The 20,365-nt window shown below is 52.3% G+C and overlaps 1 protein-coding gene across 1 annotated transcript; it reads right to left on the minus strand.

Moving 5' to 3' along the window:
• Nucleotides 1-1,344: 1,344 nt before the first annotated feature.
• IGFBPL1 (insulin like growth factor binding protein like 1) lies at nt 1,345-16,188 on the minus strand. The gene is made up of 4 exons (XM_065907782.1): nt 15,741-16,188; nt 5,181-5,290; nt 4,411-4,527; nt 1,345-1,494 (listed from the first exon to the last, which is right to left on the minus strand). Exons 1-4 carry the CDS (start codon nt 16,186-16,188, stop codon nt 1,345-1,347), a joined length of 825 nt encoding a protein of 274 aa, XP_065763854.1.
• Between the last annotated feature and the right edge of the window lie 4,177 nt (nt 16,189-20,365).

The raw sequence follows: 20,365 nt of genomic DNA on the forward strand, positions 1-20,365 counted from the left end.
ATAAAAAGGCTACATGCAGTCTGTTTCTCCATATTTGCCCTGCTAAAAACTACATCTGCATACGAATCTAGTTTGCATCTAACATTTAAAAACATACAAAAGGGGTCATCTACAAACAGTTTTTCTAATTCTTCACAAAGTGAAATGATCGATGACTTGACTTTTCCATCATCCTGTGATCAAGTTTCTAAGACCCTAGAAGAAAAGAGGGGAAAAAAAGTTAGAGAAAAGAAGCCCGCTCTGTCACAGTCAACTACGTGTTAGATGGAAGGTGGGGGTAATGACCCTAACGTCAAATTTCTCCCCAACCAGGAGAGGTGCTGATGGGAGCAGAGGTGCCTATGGGGATCCCAGAATTACATATAAGACCTATGGGTGGGCATTTCAGAGAGGCAGATTCCAGCGTAATATGAGGAAGAACTTTCAGTTACTGGAAAAACCCACAGATTTTTTTTGGTGGTACAGAGCTCTGCGTCCCCCGAGTTATGCAAGCAAGAGCCGGAAAAAGTTATAGGAAATATGGGGAAAAAAATCCTGATACCTGCCTTTCTGATACACATGTTTCTAGTTGTTGTTGTTGTTGTTTAGTCGCTAAGTCTTATCCAACTCTGCGACCCCCATGGACTCCAGCCTGCGGCCCCCACCAGGCTCCTCTATCCACGGGATTTCCCAGGCGAGAATACTGTAGTGGGTTGCCATTGCCCTCTCCAGGGGATCTTTCTGACCCAGGGATCGAACCTGCATCTCCTGCATTGGTAGGCAGATTCCTTACCGCTGAGCCATATACATAACAATACACATATATAAAAAAGTAAAAGTATCCGGAGGGCGGCTTTAAGAGCCATCTCCTGAGTTTCTGTTTGACAGTTTTACACCTTGCATTTTTCCTCCCTGTTTCTAGAAGCTCTAACTACTTGCAGAGCTACACCTAAGGGGACAGACCCATGAAGCTCAGACTGTCTCCTCTGTGCGTGTTTTCACACGGGTACCGTCACAGGGACCATGCCTGCTCTCTCAGCACCCTCACCGGGCTGATTGGGAGGAAATGTTCCATTCAGCCTCCGAAACAGAAAAAAAAAAAACAATTGGTGGTCTCTTTCACCTGGACACCCCTAACGTTCATAGCTCTTGACTTGGCACGCGAGTGGGAAGCCCAGCGTGATGTGTGTGTAGGACACACCAGTCTAGCTGCCAACTGCAATATGTTCTGCTCTTGGTTTGCGTTCCTCTGTTTCCCTCAGTTCAGTGTTTTCCTTCTTATTTATTATGCATCTTATAACTCATCTCAGCCTCTTGTGACAGAGGTGTACAGGCTCAGACGACGTGAAGCACGCACATGCGCCGTCACAGGCGGTCGTCTGGAGCTGGGAAGCGGGGCGCTCTGTGCTGGCTCCGATCGACCACGGTCACGGTGCCATGTGACTGGGCCTCCCCGAGAGCGTTGGCTGAGTAGCACTGGTACAGCCCCTCGTCTTCCTTCCTCAGAGGGCTGATCTAGAAGTTAAACAGGCGCATTTACACAGTCATCCGTGACACAGCGAAGCCACGTACTTAGTTCATACTGATCCTGAACACTTGCAGCTTTTTGGAATAAGACAGAGTTCACCCTCTTATTTCTCTTGTCTTGGCCGCTGAGACAGAGTTAAACTTCCTTCTCAGTACCCTATGTATCCTGGCTCTCATTTTAATGTTTCCTGCATCCTGCCTTTTACTGACAGCAACCCGGTCCTTTTATTGAAGGTGATGGGTATAGATTCTAAAGAAAATACATGTGCGCTCAGTCGGGTCTGACTCGTTGTGACCCCATAGACTGTAACCCGCCAGGCTCCTCTGTCCATGGGATTCTCTAGCCAAGAACACTGGAGTGGGTTGCCATTTCCTCCTCCAGGGGATCATCCAGACCTAGGGGTCGAACCTGCGTCTTCAGCGTCTCCTGCATTGACAGGGACAGTCTTTACCACTGAGCTACCTGGGAAGCCCCTTAAAGGAAAACACTGCAAATTTAAAAGAGCAAAACAATACTGACCATGGAAGGCCCAAAGTGCTCCAAATGGAGGCAGCTTTACAAAATAATACCAGAGATAACCTCTCCTCTGCCTTTCCTTGTAACAAAGCGGGGGAGCATGTTAGATTTGAAAAAGTCACGGACCCAGGTGCATCCTGAGCCTATGAGCTGGGTGGAGAAGTTGCCAGACCTGGCATCGATAGGGATGGAATCTGAAGGGCATACTGGAGAGCCCACCTCCCAGCCCCGCAGAGCAGATCCACAGCAGCGCCCATCTCACAGCCCTGCAGAGCGGGTCCATGGCAGCGCCCATCCCACAGCCCTGCAGAGCGGGTCCATGGCAGCGCCCATCTCCCAGCCCTGCAGAGCGGGTTCACAGCAGCGCCCATCTCCCAGCCCTGCAGAGCGGGTCCACGGCAGCGCCCATCTCACAGCCCTGCAGAGCGGGTCCACGGCAGCGCCCATCTCCCAGCCCTGCAGAGCGGGTCCACGGCAGCGCCCATCTCCCAGCCCTGCAGAGCGGGTCCACGGCAGCGCCCATCTCCCAGCCCTGCAGAGTGGGTCCACGGCAGCGCCCATCTCCCAGCCCTGCAGAGTGGGTCCACGGCAGCGCCCATCTCCCAGCCCTGCAGAGCGGGTCCACGGCAGCGCCCATCCCACAGCCCTGCAGAGCGGGTCCACGGCAGCGCCCATCTCCCAGCCCTGCAGAGCGGGTCCACGGCAGCGCCCATCCCACAGCCCTGCAGAGCGGGTCCATGGCAGCGCCCATCCCACAGCCCTGCACAGCGGGTCCATGGCAGCGCCCATCCCACAGCCCTGCAGAGCAGATCCGCAGCAGCGCCTATCTCACAGGCCTGCTGAGCGGGTCCACGGCAGCGCCCATCTCACAGCCCTGCAGGGCGGAGCCACAGCAGCGCCCATCTCCAAGCCCTGCAGAGCGGGTCCACGGCAGCACCCATCTCACAGGCCTGCAGAGCGGGTCCATGGCAGCACCCATCCCACAGCCCTGCAGAGCGGGTCCACGGCAGCGCCCATCTCACAGGCCTGCTGAGCGGGTCCATGGCAGCGCCCATCCCATAGCCCTGCAGAGCGGGTCCACGGCAGCGCCCATCTCACAGCCCTGCAGGGCAGAGCCACGGCAGCACCCTCCTTTCCTGCTCTCTCTCAGCAGAACAGCATCTCTCAACTGTGAGTCACCACAGATGGGGAGGGTTGATGCGCCCTGTCTCACTTTGACCCCACCATGGCTGAAGCGGAGCATCGTTATCCTCACATTACAGGAGACTCACCGGTAAGTCACAGACTGCTAGGGTCGGCAGACATGGTCCAGTCCAGAGCCCCCTTTTCATGGCTGTGGACACGGAAGCTCAGAGAGGCAGAGTGACACGTATCCCATGACTCCATCGCCCGTTCAAACACGGGCACTCCCCCTGCTCGGCCACATCGCTGCATGTGGCACAGAACCGCCCTGGAGGAGGGTGGGAGGGTGCCGTCCACACCCCACCCTGTCCCCGCCCTTGCTACTCCTTTATTAGCCTGTGAGGTCTTAGTCAAGCGTATTAGTTTTCTATGGCTCTGTTACAAATGACCACATGCTTACTGGCTTAAGACAACACAAATTTACTATGTACACGTCTTGAAGTCAGACGTCCAAGTGGGTCTCAGTGGGCTAACGTCAAGGTATCAGCAGGGCTGCCTTCTTTCCAGATGCCCTAAGAAAGCATTCCAGAGGCTGCCTGTCGACTTCACCCTGTGAGTCCTTCCTGCATCCTCGAATCCAGCAATAGTAGTTCATGTCTTCTGACACTGCCATCTCTGCCTCTCTCTCCTGCCTCTCTTTTCTACATTTAAAAGACTCCTGTGATTGTATCAGGCCCACCCAGATAGCTCAGGATAACTTTATTAAAGTCAGTTGATTAATAATCTTAATTCCATCTGCAACCTCATTCCCCTCTTGCCATATAACATATCCACCAGTTCCAGGGATTAGGACGTGCACATCTTTCTGAGGTCATATTCTGCCTAGCAGTGGGACCTCTTCTGCTCTCAGGCATTATACGACCTGCCCTGCCATCCTCACAGTTACCATAGAGCCCAGGGAGAAATAGACAAGAACATCTGAAAGGGGTAACATGTCACAGAAATATACAAGGTGCTTTATAAGAGCCAGTCAATAACAGCCAATGAAGTGAAAGGCACTCAGTCGTGTCCAACTCTTTGCGACCCCCTGGACTATACAGTCCATGGAATTCTCCAGGCCAGAATACTGGAGTGGGTAGCCTTTCCCTTCTCCAGGGGATCTTCCCAACCCAGGGATCAAGCCCAGGTCTCAAACGTTGCAGGCAGATTCTTTACCAGCTGAGCTGTCAGGGAAGCCCATGAGTATCAACAAATGAGATACTCACCAAAACCCAGGCGGTGGCCTCGTGGTCAGAAGGGCCCCCTCGGACATGGACGGCTATGTTGACGTGGTCCCCAGGCAGGTCCTCCATTGCCTGGGTGCCCGCAGGAGACCGTGTGACCTACAGAAGAGAGAAAAACCAGGCGTGACTCAGAAAAATCATCTCTGAATAAGGACCACCCCACAGACACCCTCACTGTCTTCACCTTCGCGCTGACTTGAAGGCTGAGATCCTAGTATCTCATTCCTACGAAACATCAGTTTCTTCTTAAGCCTGAGTAGATGTACAGACAGCAGCCCCTGCTGGACAGCTGAGACACAGACATCACCAGCACCAGCGTTTCCTGGCCCTTCTCCGGGCTGCTGAGATAAGGAAACACAGGCTGTACCCATCTCCACCTCTCAAAACCTGAGCTGCAGGAAGATCTAGCTTTAGGATAGGATCGGGTCATCTTCCACCAGCCAAGTCTTTCTGAAACGCAGACCCAGTCCAGGAGGCTCTAGCTTCATCTCAGCTGACTTAGGCTAGATAGAGAGCAGAACTTCCTGGACAGCTGAGTGGCAAACAGCCACACCCCTTCTCTGGGGAGAGCTTGGGGTAAAAGTTTTGAATCACAAATCTGGAGGCAGAAGAAGGAAACATTTTTTGTAATCCTCCAATTCACATAAGAGATAAATACACACACACTTGAAAACATTTATACCTTCCCCCAGTCACACACACACACATACACACACACACACACACGCAGAGAAGTTCTTGGATATAAATACCTTCCTCCACGTGACAACTGGGGCGGGCACAGCCCTCACCTCACAGGACAGGTACACCTGCGCCCCGGTGACATTGTGAACACTCTGGGGTGGGGTGATGACCACAGGAGCTGGGAGAGAAAGACAAGGGAAGACAGGCTTGACCCTGGCCAAGCCCTTCACCTCTAACCCCTGCCTGCACACAGCAGGTTGGGGCCAGTGAGACCTCCGAACACAGAAAGGATACACTCAGAGGCAAGGAATCCTAGAAGGGAGTTCTCCTTAGACCTGAAAGGATGCCTTCTTCTCCTCCTTCATTGCCTCTGTTCTACCAGCAGGAAAACAGGGATCCAGAGAGGAAAGACGACACTCCCTCCCAGGACCCCTCCCAGGACCCCAGCTGCCATCTGCTTACAGCTCAGCTACTCGGCAGGGTGGCAGGCTCTGGGAGGGGCTGGTGTCTTCTAACAGATGGGCTTTTCTCCTTCTGCACGGAGGGCGTTCAAAGAATAACGCCACAAAGCCCAGCTGCCCTCACCCCCTGCTGAGGCCCCCTGCAGTTCAAGATGCTCATTTGCATATCACAGGCTCCACCAACCTCCCCATCCCCATCCTCAAGGGCAAAACTGCTGGCATGGATGCTGAGCCTCGCTGCTGCCGGAGAAAAGTATATCAGGGAATTGGGCAACGTGGTGCTAGGCTGCCAGGACTTACTTCACAGAAAAGACGGAGGGTGTGGGCTTGCCGGGTGGAATGGGGAAGCACGTGGCATTTGAGTTAGACTTTCTTTTTTAAATGCTTATTTTATCATTTATTCGGGTCTTAGCTGTGGCACTGGATCTTCAGTTGCGGCATGTGGGATCAGTTCCCTGAAGAGGGGTCAAACCCCCAGCGCCCTGCATTGGGAGAGTCACTGGACCATGAGGGGAGTCCTGAGTTAGATGTTTCTAGCTGACACTCCACGCTCGTTTGTCCTCCTCCCGGTGGCCAGCCCCCACTCTGCTTACTCTGGGCCTGAAAGAATTAAGCCCAGCTGCCTTGGCCTTCAGCCCCTCCACCTGGCCCTCAGCACGCTCGCCCGCCCTGCCTGCCTATCCTCTATTCGGGATGCACCGCAGCTGCCCATCCTGAGGGCCTGGGGGTGTGTCCTGGCCCAGTACCAGGGGTCTGCCCACTTTGGCCCGCTGAATCCCAGCCTGCCTCACGGTGCAGGTGCTCCAGCTGAGGCCCGTGTGGTCTTGGGGAGGTGCGATGTGGAGGCCGGGCCAAGAGAACGCTCTCCGCTCAGGTCTGCTGTCTGTAAGACGGGGATGCGTGTGTGCTAAGTCGCTTCAGTCGTGTCCGACTCTGCGATGTTATGGACTGTAGCCTGCCAGGCTTCCCTGTCCATGGGATTCTCCAGGGAAGAACACTGGAGCGGGTTCCCATGCCCTCCTCCAGGGGACCTTTCTGAGATGAGGATAACACCCCCTGTGTCACAGGGCTGTTGAGCTGACTTTAGTACATGCTGAGTGTGAAAGTGAGGGTTTAAGGTAACACAGTGTGCAAATGCGGGGCAGCGTAGGCCTGTCAAACCGATGACTCTGCAATGAAACACACGACGAAAGAGTAAACACATTCATCCCTGGGCGTCACGTTGCAGCGTCCAGGTGAGGCTGCAGTGAAAAAGGAGAACAAAGGGAGACAGATAGAAGGCTGGATGAAGAGCACGGAGGGAAGGAACGAAAGGGCGCAGAAAGGAGACAGGTCTGGACCCTCTAGACAGACTAGGAAGCAGACCCTATCAAACTTATGCCGAGAGATCTCTGGGAAATTGTCTTAGAGCTTCTTGTTTCAAACTGGAGAGGCCCAACTCCCCAAAGCATGTGCCTGACAGTCTGTGATGGACTCATCTAGCCTCCACTTGCATGCCCCCAGTGATGGAGAGCTCACTACTTATAAAGTCAGGCCCTTCCATCCTTGACTCTTCTGGTAAGAAAGGTTGTCCTCACTTGGAGTTAAGACCTGCGTCCTGTAACTCCTGCAGAGCCCTGGTCACCTTAAGTGGCCTCCCAGTAAGATGAGTACAAACCCTGCTCTCCTCACCCCAGGCTGCTTTCTACCCCCGAGGCCTGATCAGCTCACTCCTTCAGCTCTGACCAACTGAATGCTCTCTAAGCACCACACCTCTACCCACAACCCCAAGTGTCCCCCGAATAAACCAAGGTTCCAGGCTTCTAACATCACCCGACACGCCCCAGCCACCTGCCAACCACAGCACCCCCGCTCTACGGCACAGCCCCATCTGCAACGGACAACAAAGAGAGTCTAATTTATTCACATCCTCCTGCCAGCATCGCCTCCCCCGGAGCCCAAACCAGTCCTCAAATGGCTCGCTGTGGGAACAATCAGAACTGCATCTTATTCTAAAGCCCTCAATAGATTCCAAAGGGACACTCAATCAACATGTTTTACTTCCGTTCATGTAGAGCCATAAATTTTAAATGAGATTTCATCAGTCCCTTTCAAGCCTAAATGAATAAGCCAGTAAATCACATTTCATCTCTCTCTCTCCTTGCATTTCCCTGTTTTTCTATAACTTCAGTTAAAGACCGTCTTGGAAATACTGCCTTTGCCACTAGTTTCAAGCCAGAAAATAGCATTTCTTTTCCAAAAGAGCCCACTGCTTTTGGCAATAAAGTGAGATTCAAGCTTTGATTTATTTTTAAATGTATACACAGTACATTCATTCTTTCTAGTGTACATTTCTAAGTTTTGACAAATGCATACACCGTGTAACCATTACCATAACTCAAGATATAGCAGTGTTCAGTTATTTCAAAAAATTTCCTCCTGTAGCTTAATCTAGTTTTAATTTAAACATATCTGATTTTAAATTTAGAGGTTTTTATCCATAATAGCTCTTTAAAATCAGCCATCATTATCATGATAGTGTGTGTGTGTATGCTCAGTTGTGGCCAGCTCTTTGTGACCCCATGACTGTAGCCCACCAGGCTCCCCTGTTCATGGGATTTTCCTGGCAAGAATACTGGTGTGGGTTGCCATTTCCTGCTCCAGGGGATCTTCACGACCCAGGGATCGAACCCGTGTCTCCTGCATTGCAGGCGAATTCTTTACCACTGAGCCACCTGGGAATCCCATCATGATAGTAATAATGCCACCCTTCTGCTTACAGGGTTAAGCCATTTGATCCTTCCAGCAATCTCCCCAGCTGCCATCTGAGGGAGCTAGCCAGGGTTACCCAGCCTTACACAGCAGGGTGAGACTGTGAGCCGGGGGGCTCCGTCCCATAACATCCTGCCTTCTCCTGAGATGGCACGTCCATGTCCGACCCCTCTCAGCTTCACACCAAGCGTGGGAAGCAGGTGCTTTTAGCCCCACTTAACAGATAAGAAATCCAAGGCTCAGAAAGATGAAGCACCTGGGGGAGCAAGGATGCAAACCTAGGCACTCTGATTCCATTAATCCCACATGAATTTTAAAGGTGAAATGTGTGTTAGCCGTATGCACTTCAACCCAGAATAAGAATGAGTTCCTAAGGTATTGTGTCGAGGGCCCCCAAGACAAGTCCCAGCATCAACGACTTGCTACGAGGACTCACGGGACGCGGCACAGTTTATTCACAGTGGGATTTATTACAACAGAGGAGACGCAGCAAACCAGCAAAGGGGAAAGAGACCCACGGAGCAAAGACTCAGGAAGCCAGCAGCGTGCTTTCAGGAGCCTCGTCCAGTGGAGTCACAGAGGATGAGGCACCTAATTCTCCAGCAGAACCTGTGACAACACGCACGACGGCCTCTAGCAAGGGGGCTCACCAGACCTCAGTGCCGAGGGCTTTTCCTGGGAGCCGGCCCCCCGGGCACCCTCTGCCTGCTACAAACCAGAACTCCACACTCCCGGAAGGAAAGCAGGCGTGCAGCATAAACCATGCTATACAGTTCACATCCAGCGAGCGAGTCTTCTCGATTCCGGAGAGGGTGGCAGGCCTCCGCACATCCAAATTTCCGTTAGCCCTTTCCAAGAATAACAGTCTCAGGCCCGCCACGTTCACTCTTTTCTGCACAGAAATGAAATGCTCCCGACATCACCCCAGGCAGCAGCTCTTGTGAAGACACCAGTAAGTGGGTGGTGAGTCCACATTGACTCTTTCCTGCACAGAAATGAAACCCTCCCGACATCACCCCAGGCAGCAGCTCTTGTGAAGACACCAGTAAGTGGGTGGTGTGTCTGTGATCGGGGCAGGATGCGCCCAGTCTTACTGCTCCCAGGGCTCACTGAAGTCTGGCACCGGGGCCCTGTAGCTCGTGACCACCCTGGGAACTCAGGCGCAGTCCTGTCTCGCCCACACTCCAGTTTCTTCCTTAAAACGGGCCCAGGCGTCCACTCTCGCCCCGCTGCCCTCCGCATGGGCTCCTGTGAGGACAGTCACAAGAACTCCAGACGCACGGAGGGACCTGCAGCCTCCACAGGGAGTGCTACCCCAAGGCTAGTCTGTGCGAAGATGCTGAGACCCTCTACTGGCCTCTGGGGAGTGGGCTATCGGTGGGCCTTTCCCCGGAGGCTCGAGGCCGTGGCCCGCAGCCCGCTCTCTGGAGAGCCCAGGGCATGGCCTCGCACCTCACCGCCGCCTGAGCCGCCACCCTCCGGGAAGAGCCAGGGCTCTCCTCTCCGCCGGCCTTTGGCAAGAGTCACGTGGCTTTCAGGAGCGAGGATGGTGCCTGCCCAGCCCCGCCTGGGAATCTGCTGGTTTTGTCTCCCTAGCTCTTCCTTGCTAGACACCTGCTTCCTTCTGCTCGTGTCAGCTACGGCCCTGGAAATGCTGGGATGGCACAAACGCACCCGTCAGGGCACAGAATAGTCAGCCAGGCGTGCACCCTCAGAGGCGGCACAGAGGGCGGGCAAGACAGTACTGTGCGTGGGTGCTCAGTCGCTTGAGTCGTGTCCGAGTCTTTGCGACCCTGTGAACTGCAGCCCGCCAGGCTCCTCTGTCCATGGGACTCTCTAGGCAAGAATACTGGAGTGGGTTGCCATGCCCTCCTCCGGGGGTTCTTCCCAAACTGGGGCTCGAACTTGCATCTGCCTGTGCTTCCTGCATTGTAGGTGGATTCTTTACCCACTGAACCACCTGGGAAGCCCAAACACTACCAAGGGAAACTCAACATGCCTGGGGGTCTGGCCGGCAACCACTGGGCAACGTGCTAACAATGTTCTTATCTGCAAATGAGGATAATGACCCCACATCCTCCGGGGTAAAGGGAAAGAATGGATGTGACTGTGTTGTTAACCTTGTGGATCTATAGAAATGAAACGGGTCGATATTATCACGATAGTGTGTGGGGAGCTGTGCCCCCACCCCGTGGACTGAGAATGTCCTTGAAGGCTGGAATAAAAGATCTTCCCTAACGCCTCCAAGATTTGTCTCAAGTTAATGGCGCTTGGGAAGGAAAGAATATCAAAAGTCATCTCCCAGGAACCCATCTGCTCATATGGAGAAGCACACAACCAGAGGGCTTAATAATCAGCGCCCTGAACAGCCCTGATAATTTATGCTAATAGTCGCATTACATGTGGAACCAGACACAGCTTAATCTGGCTCCCTGCAGCGTGCGCCTCAAGCCCCCTCCCTCGGCATGAAAGGCTTTTGAGCACGAGGCACCCCTTCTTTGTCCCTCTCACAAAGTGGTATTCGCTGCATCTCCTGGTTACCTGGTAACACAGGCCTTGCGCAGACTGAGATGTCTAAGTGGAGCTGGAATTTCAACCAAGGCGAATTTTCTAAGATTTAGGATCTCCATAGCTCACTGATGCTTCAGGGGCTTGGTCGGCGTGGTACCCTATTCCTATCTAATGCAGCACTCAAAACACGACCTCCACCTGCTGTCTGCCGGATTCCAGCCTCCTCCCAGTGCTAGCAAACGATCAGGGCACATGGAACAAAGCAGCTTGCTAAAGTAATGATAACAAAGCACCACCACCACCATCAGCTTACCAGTGAGAAACGGAACCAACCCCTCGGTGCAGAATGAAGGTTCACCCCGCAGCATGGCACACCAGTCCTGCAACGAACCTGCCCCAGACAGCTCTGGGTCTCATCTCCTCCGCCAACCAGCCCACTGGGTATTGCCTATGGGTCCGCTGTTCACACTTCCCCAGGAGCTCCTACCTCCTTGCCTTGGTTTATGCACTGCCTCTCTGCCCCCGCTTCTCAGCCCAGGAATTTTCTGCCCACCTTCCAAGCTCCACTCAGCTGCTTCCCCTTGTGTAAAGCTATCCCTGATCCGCTGAAGAGCCATCACCAGGTGCTGAAACAGAGGCCCCAGCAGCAAGCCTCGGAGGGGAAAAGGAAGGTGGATTCAGGCTGAGAAACTCTAAAGATTCAAAGGTTTGCAGCACCTTCCTGATCGAGTTGCCAGCAGGTTATAGACACATGACTCCATCTGAAAAGAGTCAGGACCTGGAGCCCCACCTCGGCCGGCAACCAGTCACGTGACTCCAGGAAACTCTCTTCCACCGGCCTGAGTTTGTCCTTCTATTAAATGGGAGTGAGACCCGGCCAGGGAAGTTGTAAAAAAATCAAAAAAGCAGATGGAATGCAAAAGCGGTTTCCAATAGCCAAAAATTAATTCTATGTTGGAACCCAGTGAGTCTTCAATACATGGATGTTGATCACAGGATTACTCTCATAATTCGAATTCTGGGGGCATTTCAGAGCATAGGAGGAAAGGTCCGAATTTAAGCCTGAAACCACTTCCCAATGCCCCTCAGAGGTGTTTGGGTATGAACACTTCCCACACTGCGAACCCTAGTATTTACGGAGGCTCCATCCCCAGCTGGCTTGCTGACTGCTCCGGAGAGAACAGGGAGCGGTGACTTTATCGCCAACACTGAAGCAGAACAGCTGCTGCTCTGATTGGTCTGCTTCCCGTCAAGCAGCGAGGTCCCCAGGGACATCGTTAAAAAGTGCTCCCACCGTGTTGCCTGAATAAAGGATGGCTTGAGGGCAGCATGGAATGAGGTGCCATTTTCCCCAGCTGAAAAGATCCCCGGCCCACACCTTCCTGCTCCACCAAGGCACAAGAGCAGGGGCCGCACGGACCCGTCAGGACAGGAGGCGATGGGACGACAGTGCTGGGGTCTGGGGAGCGGCCAATGGCACAATTGCCGGTAGGGAAGGAAGGCTAAATCGTGGGGAGGCCTGACGCCTGTCATTCCTGGGATCCTTAAAAGCAGCTTCTGAATTACTTGCCTTTGGCTCCATAAACATCGTTACTCCCGGGGCCTGTGCCTGGGGTGGGCTCAGAGCCCACAGATCAGAGTGAAGGGGCTGTCACATTTACTTGTCATTTGGTAATTTTCAAAGAATTAGGGGTACGGGACCTCCATCTGCCCACACTCTGGTAACCATGGCAACCGCCACCTGCCTGACTTAACACTATCAAGTCCTACCCTGAAACAGCGCTGAACAGGGTGCTGGGGACCTGGAAGCCAGCCAGGTTTTACTGGTCACCCTGGATGAGACCCCTGCCCCACGGGTCTCCGTCTCCGTATAATAGCAGATTGGGTCTGAATGCCTTCAAGGCAGCGCTCTCTTAGAGTACCAGTCCGGGGAGGAATCGTTTGAGAGAATCAGCAGTGAGTTGGTCTGGAGACCTGGTCAGCATTTCTCACGTCTCCTGCATGTGGAGTGAAAATGTTACCTGTCTGGAAACAAAGAGACTTGCCTCAGCAGAATTAACTGCTGAGGAAAGTAGATTGTAAAAATAGATGGCCAGATTGGAAATAAAAGCAAAAATAAACAAATGGGACCTAATGAAAATTAAAAGCTTTTGCACAACAAAGGAAACTATAAGTAAGGTGAAAAGACAGCCCTCAGATTGGGAGAAAATAATAGCAAATGAGGAAACAGACAAAGGATTAATCTCAAAAATATACAAGCAACTCCTGAAGCTCAATTCCAGAAAAATAAATGACCCAGTCAAAAAATGGGCCAAAGAACTAAACAGACATTTCTCCAAAGAAGACATACAGATGGCTAACAAACACATGAAAAGATGCTCCACATCACTCATTATCAGAGAAATGCAAATCAAAACCACAATGAGGTACCATTACACGCCAGTCAGGATGGCTGCTATCCAAAAGTCTACAAGCAATAAATGCTGGAGAGGGTGTGGAGAAAAGGGAACCCTCTTACACTGTTGGTGGGAATGCAAACTAGTACAGCCACTATGGAAAACAGTGTGGAGATTTCTTAAAAAACTGGAAATAGAACTGCCATATGACCCAGCAATCCCACTTCTGGGCATACACACTGAGGAATCCAGATCTGAAAGAGACACGTGCACCCCAATGTTCATCGCAGCACTGTTTATAATAGCCAGGACATGGAAGCAACCCAGATGCCATCAGCAGACGAATGGATAAGGAAGCTGTGGTACATATACACCATGGAATATTACTCAGCTGTTAAAAAGAATTCATTTGAATCAGTTCTAATGAGATGGATGAAACTGGAGTCCATTATACAGAGTGAAGTAAGCCAGAAAGATAAAGAACATTACAGCATACTAACACATATATACGGAATTTAGAAAGATGGTAACGATGGCCCTATATGCAAAACAGAAAAAGAGACACAGATGTACAGAACAGACTTTTGAACTCTGTGGGAGAAGGGGAGGGTGGGATGTTTCGAAAGAACAGCATGTATACTATCTGTGGTGAAACAGACCACCAGCCCAGGTGGGAGGCATGAGTCAAGGGCTTGGGCCTGTTGGGCTGGGAAGATCCAGAGGAATCGGGTGGAGAGGGAGGTGGGATGGGAGACCGGGATGGGGAATTCGTGTAACTCTATGGCTGATTCATATCAATGTATGACAAAACCCACTGTAAAATAAAAAAAAAAAATTAAAAAAAAAAATAGATGGCAGAAAGAAGGAGGAAGGAGACAGGGCTGTTTAAATGACACAGGGCAGAAACATAGGTTCCAAGTGGAGGGACCTCAACAGTGACTCCACCGGGGCTGACACCGCCCCCGGAAGGGACCAGCCCAAAGCCGCAGCCGGGGAAGCAGCAGTCAGCTCTCTCCTCCACCGGGAGCCGCAGTGAGGGACAGCCAGCAGTGACTTGCCTGTGCTCTTGGGGCTGTCTCAGACCCCTCAGCGAGCAGCACATTATTTCCAAGTTTCCAGAGACAGGGGGCTTCTTGCCTCATCTCCAACAACCCATTGGGTCTCCTGGACTTGAGGGCATCTAACTGGGATTCTTGGTGAAAGATAATACTTACTAGAAATTTCCAAAGGCCGTCCCCCACCCCCAAGGCTTCCTTGTTGCAGCTGAAGTCACTACACTGAATGAAGCATTTAGGCCTGCTCTTGGATCTCCAGTCCCAGTCCAGAACCCCAGAGCTGGGCCCCCTTGGGACTCCCCTGGCACAAGCTCACCCATACTCTCCACTTCCCTCTCCAGGTCGCCTAGACAAGGGGCATTTCTCCAAAATCTAATGGCCCAGAAGGGTGCTTGACTGGGCATCCCTATACTAATATTTTGGTTTATTTCTGTTTGGTTTTAAAACATTACATGTAGAAAGTGAGCAAATATGGCACCCAGAGATGGCTTTATTGTGATGTTAACGAAGCTTGTGTTTTTAGGTCCCAAGCAATTAATCATTTTCTGTTACTTTACTTAAAGTGAAGTGAAAGTGAAAGTCGCTCAGTGGTGTCTGACTCTGTGACCCCAGGGTCTGTGTGGTACATGGGATTCTCCAGGCAAGAATACTGGAGTGGGTAGTTGTTCCCTTCTCCAGGGGAATCTTCCCACCCCAGGGATCGAACCCAGGTCTCCCACTTTGCGGGCAGATTCTTTACCCTCTGAGCCACCAGGGAAGCCCTTACTTAAAGTGGGACCCTCCAAATTCTATAAACTTCAGTCTTATAAAACCTGGGGTCTGCCTATGATGACACCACAATCTCTTCGGAGCTTAGGTCTCCCAAGGTTTTACCTGTCCTGGGTGAGAGCCTCCTCAAGATTCCCCGCAGGGCTGGACTCCTCACTCACTGAACCCCGGTGCCCTGATCCCCAGACTCCGGAATCCCAATCTGCAGCTCCAGCTCCTTCTCCTCCAGCATCTCCATCTGCTCTCCCTCCTCATTCAAACAACCCACCCCCGTCAGGTCCAAGGTGGGACCCCAAGGAGCTGGACCCAGTGGGAACACCCTGCTTCCCACACTCTGTCTTCTGGAGGCAAATATGCCAGACCTGCAAACAACTGTATCAGTAAGTACTTAAGAACCAAAAGGGACAGCAAGCTCCCCAAACTTACGACCAGCTCGGTGACTGGTGACTCCAAGGGCTTGGTAAGAGAGGGTACAGGATGTGGATTCCTGCCCCCTGCCCACACACCCCTCACCCCCTTCTCCTTGAGTAACTGGCCAGGTGAGAAAACTGACCCCATAGGGGAAACTGAGGCCTGGGCAGAGCTGTCCATCGCCGTGCAGCAAGAGATCCTTCACCCCACGCCCCAGAGGGTCAGGGTCCCTCTCTTTCACCCGCCCAGCACCGCGGGCCAGAAGCTAGACTTACCAAACTCGCAGGGGCCGTCGCGCGCCTTGTGCAGGCGGCCAGGGAGCGCGCGGGGCGCCTGGCGGGCGCGCAGGCGCAGCGCGCAAACGCTGGGGTACGACCGGCCGTCGGAGCCGCAGACCGAGCCGCGCTGCGCGCACACGCAGAGCCCGGTGCCCTCGGGCGCGGCCCCCGCGGCGCGGCTCGCACACACGAGCCCCGGGCCGCAGCGCGCGCCGGCCCGGCCCCCGCAGCTCGCGCCCTCGGCGCCCAGGCAGCGCGCGCAGCAGCCGCACTCGTCGCGCGCCACGATGCCAGGCGCGGGGCAGCGCTCGGGCGCGGGGCAGCGCTCCGGTCGGCACGGAGCGCACTCCGGGTTTCGTCCGCCTGCGCTGCGGGGCCCGAGGCCCGCGGCTGGCGGCGGCTGCAGCACAAGCAGCAGCAGGAAGAGCCCGGCTGAGCGTGGCATGGTCCGCTCCCGGACGGCACTGGCGCCTCTGCTTCGCGCTTCTCTCTGCGCGCGCCGCGCCGCCACCCCGCCCGCCCCGCCGCCGCTGATTGGCCGGGCCGGCACCGCGGGCGCCGGCGGTCGGCTGCCCGGCTGAGTCTAGCGCAGCGGGGTGGGCTGCAGGCCTGGCCTGGGCTCTGCGATGGAGGGATGTTCTGAGATCCGCCCTCCCGCAACCAGTGGGCTCTTGGAGATCCCGTAGGGGCGGGAACTTGCCCAAGGTCGCTAGTAGAGCAAGGATTGGATATACAATCTCCGGTTTCAAGGCTGGCTCCAAGTACTGTGCCCCTTAATCCGGAAGGAAGCTCTCTTTTATTTTACTTTGCATTTCGTAGTTTCCTAAATTTTATTTTTTAAAAAGGAATATTTGGCTTAAAATGTCAAAGTTAACAAATGAATGTAACTATGAAAAGAGGACCTCCCTTCCACCTGATATCCCAATGCCCCAACCTGGTGTCAAGAAGCCACACCTGTTATCAGGTTCTTGAGTCTCTTTCCAGGAATTTTGATCTTTATAAAAGTATGTATGATTGCATAGCCCCTCCCTTTAAATACACGCCCAGACGCACACGAATACCCTACACATTGCTTTGTGCTTGGTTTTTCTACCCACAGTTATTTCCGGTAATTACCCTGCCTCTTACCATCTCTGAAATCAACCTCTTGTACAATCAGTGGAGTGGGGTTTTACTGGCTCATTTACGCCCTTGATGCTGCATGAAGGCTTCGCAGGTGGCGCAGTGGTAAAGAATCCACCTGCCAATGCAGGAGATGGGAGACAGAGGTTCAATCCCTGGGTGTGGCAGATCCCCTGGAGGAGGGAAGGACAACCCCTTCCAGTATTCTTGCATGTAAAGTTCTGTGGACAGAGGAGCCTGGTGGGCTACAGTCCGTGGGGTCCCGAAGAGTCGGCCATGACTGAGCACGCAGGCTGCATAAAGTCATGGTGCGTCTCACAGTCAACAGTGACTTTGGTTGTGATCAGATGGTGATACATTTTGGGTTGTCCTTGGGCTTTTCCACTTTGCAGAGTGTTAAATGCAGAAAACTGAAGTTTTTTAACTCATTGTTTTCAGTACTTTTGTTACTACAAATAATGTTTTGATGTCCTGGAGCACGTGTCAGTGTATCTGAGGCTTAGTGGGGGTATGCGTGTTGGAAAGATGCAGTGGAACAGGTTCTTTCCATCAGCTATTCTGTTATTGCACTTACTCAGAGTCAGACTCTGCACCATGTCCATGGCCCAGTCCTGGCAGGGGTGCCAAACAAGAGACCCAAGAGACTCTTGATTGCTGGCGTTCGTTGTGTGGCCACATGAAGACTGGATGGAAGGAAGGACTTGCTGACCAGGCTTTATTAGTGGCTTTTCATGCCTTCACCCCCTAAGCCTCATTGTCTCTAGGAATCCTACTAAAAGGCGACTCACTCTATTACAATAGGAAAAACTGTGGATCTTGTGTTCAAAAGCCAATTTGAATCACTGTAGAAGAAAGCCATGGTCTCTTATCCAGATTCAGATTTCATCTAGATGTGGAGCCACTAGTTGGAAGAGGAGGCCATGCCCTCTTGAAGGATTCTGTAGAAGTTCTATAAATCTTCCTCTGAGCCCTTCCAGAGGAACCTGTGATCACTTATAGAGTGGTCCACTGTTGCCCGGTCCAAGTGGGGGCTTGTGGCCGTCCGGGCCCATGTTCCCGTCACAGTGAGCCCACCTGTGGTTAGTTCTCCAGGTCCTGAGCAACTAGGTACACTCGGCAACTGGCAGAAGAACCCCAGCATCAGTTCTGTGAACACAGAATAAGTGCTGTTGTTCGAGGTAGGAAGCCCCTGGAACTTTCCTTTTCTGCCAGGAGAGTAAACCGGCTCCCTCGGTTTCCTTATAAATAATTGAAAGAGAAGTCACCTTGCCAAAGGGAGACTAAAAAAAAATTCGTTTTTAGAAGATGACACAGCCTAGTCTCACATGAGGCAAGTGCTGGCTTCTTTTAACAAGCCTTTGGCCCTGCTCCTTTCAAAGTAATCATGTGCCTTTATTGTGCTAAGGAGCACTTGGTCCCTTCCTGAACCAGGGTCAACAGAAAAATAAGATTTTTCTCTTAAATGAATCCCCTGTTGGGAAGAAGGAGTTTCTCTATTCATCTCGCTACAGCACATCCCTAATTCATAGATTCATTGCTTCATTGTTCATTCAGCAAGCTCTCAGAGGACCTAGCCCTGCCCTCCAGGCCTGTGCAGGACGCGGAGGGGCTGGGGGAGAGATGAGCAAGCCAGTGCTTAAGAAGGCAGGCAGAGAGGAAGCAATTTCAGTGAGGTAAATGCTGCTACAGAAACAAACTTGGGGGGAAAGTAATCAAGGAGGCTTTCTGGAAAAAGTGCTTTGTGAACTGGGTCTTTTTAAAATATATACACAATTTTTAAAGGTCACACTCCATTTACAATTATTACAAAATGTTGGCCATATTCACTGGGCTGTACAGTATATCTTTGGAGCTTATTTTATCCCTGACAGTTTGTATCTCTGTCTCCCCCACCTCTGTATTGTCCCTGGTCCCTTTCTTCTCCCCACTGTAACCACTAGTTTGTTTTCGATATCTGTCTGCTTCTTTTCTGTTATATCCACTAATTTGTTGTATTTTTTAGATTCCACATATAACTGATATCATACGGTACTTATCTTTCTATGCCTGACTTACTTCACTTAGCACAGTGCTCTCCAAGTTCATCCATGTTGTTGCAAATGGCAGAATTTTGTCCTTTTTATGGCTCCATAGTATTCTATTACACACACACACACACGTATGTATATGTGTGCATGTGTGCCAAATCATTTCAGTCGTGTCCGACTCTTTGCAACCCTATGGACTGTAGCCCATCAGACTCCTCTGTCTACGGGATTCTCCAGGCCAGAACACTGGAGTGGGTTGCCATGCCCTCCTCCAGGGGATCTTCCCGACCCAGGGATGGAACCCGAGGCTCTTAAGTCTCCTGCATTGCAGGCAGGTTCCTTCCCGCTAGTGCCACCTGGGAAGCCTATATATATACATATATACACTTCTATATACTATATACCATCTACACACACACATCTCTATACTACTTCTTCCTTATCCATTTGTCTGTTGATGGACACAAGCTGCTTCCTTGCCTTGGCGACTGTAAACAGTGCTTCTGTGAATATTGGGGTGGCTGTGTCTTTTTGAATTAGTGCTTTGGGGGTTTTCATATATTCCCAGGAGTGGAATTGCTGGGTCCTAGTGTAGTTCTAGTTTTAGTTTGCTGAGAAAACTCCGTGTTGTTTTCCACAGTGGCTGCACCAAGTCACTGTCTCACCAGCAGTGCACAAGGGTTTCCTTTTGTCCACACCCTCACCAGCGCCCGTCTGGGTCTTGAAGAACCAGCAGGCGCTGCCTGTAGGACAGTGAAGAGAAGGCCCGGTGTGTCTGAAGGCGTGAGGATCAGAGAGAGCAAGGCAGAGCCGGCAGCAGAAGGGAGCTCACGCCGCTCGCAGAGCTGAGTGGGGTGGAGCAGGGCTGCGCCTGCTGAGGGAGGAGGCTGGGGAGGGCAGTGTCGGCCGGGCACCAGCCTTGCCCAGCCCGGTGAGAAGCCGGGAAACGCGGGGGCTCAGGCCTGCGTGGCTGGCTGAGATGGACACTTTACGGTGGAGGGGAGCGCACCGCACACACCTGCTGAGCAGTCAGAGGTGAGTCCTTTAGGAGAGCCCTTCCAGGCTGTTTTCCCTTCATCATCTCCCAGGGCTTCAGCCAACAGGCAAGGTTCGTATAGCAGCCACCTGTGCAGATTGCCACCTTGTGGACAATTCAGGGATTACAGACCTAGAAAGGTTCCTCATTCATTAGTTCAGTATATAGTATTACCTAATACCAAGAACTTCCAGGTGTTCAAGCTGGTTTTAGAAAAGGCAGAGGAACCAGAGATCAAATTGCCAATATCCGCTGGAACATCGAAAAAGCAAGAGAATTCCAGAAAAACATCTATTTCTGCTTTATTGACTATGCCAAAGCCTTCGACTGTGTGGATCACAACAAACTGTGGGAAATTCTGAAAGAGATGGGAATACCAGACCACCTGGCCTGCCTCTTGAGAAACCTGTATGCAAGTCAGGAAGCAACGGTTAGAA

The sequence above is a fragment of the Muntiacus reevesi genome, chromosome 17, assembly GCF_963930625.1.
Source record: "Muntiacus reevesi chromosome 17, mMunRee1.1, whole genome shotgun sequence".
NCBI classification, from domain to species: domain Eukaryota; kingdom Metazoa; phylum Chordata; class Mammalia; order Artiodactyla; family Cervidae; genus Muntiacus; species Muntiacus reevesi.